General features: G+C 49.2%; 3 protein-coding genes across 3 annotated transcripts; 2 read left to right on the plus strand and 1 right to left on the minus strand.

The window, feature by feature from the left end:
- The first annotated feature begins 714 nt into the window (after nt 1-714).
- LOC103797738 (tyrosine-protein phosphatase non-receptor type 23-like) lies at nt 715-1,056 on the plus strand. The gene has a single exon (XM_009069968.1). It carries the CDS (start codon nt 715-717, stop codon nt 1,054-1,056), a length of 342 nt encoding a protein of 113 aa, XP_009068216.1.
- Nucleotides 1,057-1,245: 189 nt separating this feature from the next.
- Nucleotides 1,246-2,627, plus strand: LOC103797748 (putative proline-rich receptor-like protein kinase PERK11). The gene is made up of 2 exons (XM_009069979.1): nt 1,246-1,414; nt 2,608-2,627. The coding sequence occupies exons 1-2, from the start codon at nt 1,246-1,248 to the stop codon at nt 2,625-2,627; spliced, it is 189 nt and encodes a 62-aa protein (XP_009068227.1).
- Nucleotides 2,628-2,843: 216 nt separating this feature from the next.
- Nucleotides 2,844-3,663, minus strand: LOC103797757 (chromosome unknown open reading frame, human C8orf82; the record flags this gene model as incomplete). The annotated part of the gene is made up of 2 exons (XM_009069991.1): nt 2,844-3,313; nt 3,615-3,663. Coding segments are annotated over 2 exons (519 nt in total), but the record flags the coding sequence as incomplete, so codon positions are not given.
- Nucleotides 3,664-4,182: the final 519 nt, after the last annotated feature.

Genomic DNA, 4,182 nt, shown 5'->3' on the forward strand with positions numbered 1-4,182 from the left:
GGGAAGGGAATGGGAAAGGGAAGGGATTGGGATTGGTCTTGGAAAGCATTGGGAAGGGGTTGGGATTGGACTGGGAAGGGATGGGAAAATATTAGGAAGGATTAGGGAAGGGATGGGAAAGGGTTGGGATTGGACTGGGATGGGATTGGAAAAAGAATGGGAAGAGATGGAAAGGGGTTGGGAAAAGATTGGGAAGGGATGAGGAAGGATTGGGAAGGATTTGGGAAAGAATGGGAAGGGGATGGGAAACAGATAGGAAAGGATTGGAAGGGGATGAGAAGGGATAAGAAAGGGATGGAAAAGGATTAGGAAAGGATTGGGAAGGGATGGGAAAGGATGGGAAGGGGATGGGATTGGTCTTGGAAGGCATTGGGAAGGGGTTGGGATTGGACTGGGAGGGATGGGAAAGGATTGGAATTGGTCTTGGAAAGTGTTGGGATGGGATTGGGAAGGGATTGGGATTGGACTGGGAAAGGATTGGGAAGAATTTGGGAAGGGATTGGGATTGGACTGGGAAGGGCTGGGAAAGGATTGGAAATGGGATGGGAAAGGATGGAAAGGGATGGGAAGGGGTTGGGATTGGGTTGGGAAGGGATTGGGATTCTTGGTTTGGACTGGACTGGGAAAGAACTGGAATGGGATAGAAAGGGATGGGAAAGGATTGGGATTGGACAGGGAAAAGTTTCGGAAGGGGTCGGAGACTCTATCCCGGGAATGCTGTGGCTGGCCAAGCTTATTCCCAATAAATTTGGGATTTTTCCCACTCCTTTTGGGGTTTTTGGTCTCATTTTTTTGGGAAGTTTTAGCTCCTTTGGAGCTCTTCCAGTTTATCCCAGACTTTTCCTGCCCCATCCCATCCCAAATCCTACCCAAGGTCCCAAATCCCATTCCAGATCCCAAATCCAACCCCAAATCCAGACCCAGACACCTAATCCAAATCCCAGAGCCCCAATCCCACCCCAAATCCAGGCCCAAATCCAGACTCAGACCCCAAATCCCTCCCAGATCCCAAATCCAGGACCAAATCCCAAATCCAGGGCCAAATCCATCCCCTAATCCCAGCCCAGTCACTCAATCCCACCCCAAAATCCTAACTCCAGGCCCAAATCCCAATCCCAGATCCCAAATCCAGCCCCACATCCCAAATCCAGGCCCAAATCCCAATCCCAGAGCCCCAAATCCCACCTCAGATCCCAATCCCTTTCCAGATCCCAGAGCCCAAATCCCCCCCCAAATCCATCCCAAATGCCACCCAAGGTCCCAAATTCCATTCCAGATCCCAAATCCAGCCCCACATCCCAAATCCAGGCCCAAATCCCAATCCCAGAGCCCCAAATCCCACCTCAGATCCCAATCCCTTTCCAGATCCCAGAGCCCAAATCCCACCCCAAATCCATCCCAAATGCCACCCAAGGTCCCAAATTCCATTCCAGATCCCAAATCCAGACCCAAATCCAGAGCCAGATCCCAAATCCCACCGCAGATCCCAAATCCACCCCCAAATCCAGACCCAGATCCCAAATCCACCCCGAAATCCCTTTCCAGGTCCCAAATCCAGGTCCAAATCCCAATCCCAGATCCCAAATCCCACCCCAAATCCAACTCAAGGTCCCAAATCCCAATTCAAGGCCCCAAATCCACCCCAAATCCCATTTCAGATCCCAAATCCAACCCCAAATCCAGACCCAGATCCCAAATCCAGGCCCAAATCCCAATCCCAGAGCCCCAATCCCCTCCCAGATCCCAAATCCTGCCTCAGATCCAAATCCAGGCCCAAATCCCATTCCAGATCCCAAATCCACTCCCAAATCCCTCTCCAGGCCCCAAATCCAGGCCCAAATCCCAATCCAGAGCCCAAATCCCACCCCAAATCCATCCCAAATCCTACCTAAGGTCCCAAATCCCACTCCAGATCCCAAATCCAAACCCAAATCCAGACCCAGACCCCAAATCCCAATCCCAGAGCCCCAATCCTACCCCAAATCCATCCCAAATCCTATCCAAATTCCCAAATCCCAATCCCAGATGCCAAAACTCTTCCCAGATCCCATTCCAGATCCCAAATCCACCCCCAAATCCAGACCCAGATCCCAATCCCAGAGCCCAAATCCAGGCCCAAATCCAGACCCAGATCCCAAATCCAACCTCTAATCCCAACCCAAGCACTTAATCCCACCCCAAAATCCCAATTCCAGGTCCAAATCCAGACCCAGATCCCAAATCCCAACCCCAATCCCACCCCAAAATCCCAAATCCCACCCCAGATCCCAGCCCACATCCCAAATTCCAGCTCCACTCCATGAGGAATTCTCACCAGCTCCTTCAGCTCTTTATTTCTTGGGAATTCATGGAAAACTGTTGGATCTGATTGCCATGGAAAACTTGGGATTGACCCCTCCCAGTTTTGGGAAAGGTTGGGAATCCTCAGGGATAAAGGAAACTGCTCCAATAGCTCCAAATTCCATGGGATTGATGGGAATTTGAGGCTCCTCATCCCTATCCCATTCCCAATAAATCTCTAGGAATTTGAGGCTCCTCATCCCATTCCCATTCCCAAGGGAGTTTTGATGGGAATTTGAGGCTCCTCATCTCTATCCCATTCCCAAGGGATTTTTGGGAATGTCTGACCCTCTCCCACTCCCCTCACCCCATTCCCGGCACCGATTCCCAAATTTCTCCCATCTCTTTCCTTCCCAAATCCCCAGAGAGTTTATAACTCTTCCCTTCCCAAACAAAATGACTTGGAATTTCCTCTGGGGGAGTTTTGATGGGAATTTGAGGCTCCTCATCTCTATCCCATTCCCAAGGGATTTTTGGGAATGTCTGACCCTCTCCCACTCCCCTCACCCCATTCCCGGCACCGATTCCCAAATTTCTCCCATCTCTTTCCTTCCCAAATCCCCAGAGAGTTTATAACTCTTCCCTTCCCAAACAAAATGACTTGGAATTTCCTCTGGAAAACCTTGGGAATACCGGAACAATGAACTCCATTCCTCAACCAACGCCGACCGAACTAATCCAATTCCTCCAATTTTTTCCGGAGCTGGATGATACAACCTGCCATTTTTTGGGAATATCCAAAGTTTTTCCGGTTGGAAAGGCACAACTAAACGTTCTCCACCTCCACAGTAGGAAAGGAAGTGATTCCCATGGGAATTTCCAGGGATGAGATGGGTGAAAACCACAGGACGATCAGAGCAACGGAGAAAATTCCTTTCCCTTCCACAGCGGGAAAGGAATGGGAATTCCGACTCGTAGCGACTGCTCCGGTTGGGCTCCAGGTGAAGGAAGAAGAAGGAAAGGAAGGAAAGGTCTGGAAAAAGGGATTTAGGGATTAGTTCCTTGGGAATTATCCTTTGGAAGGGATGGATTGAGCCCCAGGAGGAAAATTAGGGAGATAATCCCAGTGGGAATGGGATGAGGAAGGAGGAAAAGGCTCCAGGGGAAGGAGGAAGAGGAAGGAGAGGAAGGAAAGGGCTGGAAAAAGGGATTTAGGGATCAGTTCCTTGGGAATTATCCCTTGGGAAGGGCTGGAAGGGATGGATTGACCTAATTAGGAGTCTAATTAGGGCTTGGCTCCTAATTAGGTTTGGATCCTGGGAATGTTCAGGTACCTTTGAAACAAGTGGTGAAGTTCTTGACTTTGGCATCATCCAGGAAAAGCTATGGAAAAAAAACATGGAAAAAGGCTCAGAATATTCCAGAAAAATCTCTTGAGAATCCAGTTGGGATTAGAGTGGGATTTGTCCCTCAATTCCCTAAGGAATTCTCTGTCCCAAATTCAGTCCCATATCCCTCAAATCCAGTCCCGTATCTCCAATCTTCCAAATATTCCAAATATTCCCCTATATCCTCCATATCCCCCTATAAACCATCCATATTCCCAGTATTCCCAATATTCTCATTGTTCCTCTATATCCCCCATATCCCCCTATAGATCCCCCATATCTCCCTATACATCCCCCATATTCCCAATATTCCCCTATAGATCCCCTATATCCCCCTATAGATCCCCTATAGATCCCCTATATCCCCTATAGATCCCCCATATCCCAATATCCCCCATATTCCCAATATTCCCCATATCCCCTATATCTCCCTATAGATCCCCCCGTAGATCCCCATATCTCCCATATTCCCAATATTCCCCTGTAGATCCCCCATATCCCCCTATAGATCCCC

The sequence above is a fragment of the Acanthisitta chloris genome, unplaced genomic scaffold (assembly GCF_000695815.1).
Source record: "Acanthisitta chloris isolate BGI_N310 unplaced genomic scaffold, ASM69581v1 scaffold20, whole genome shotgun sequence".
NCBI lineage: Eukaryota > Metazoa > Chordata > Aves > Passeriformes > Acanthisittidae > Acanthisitta > Acanthisitta chloris.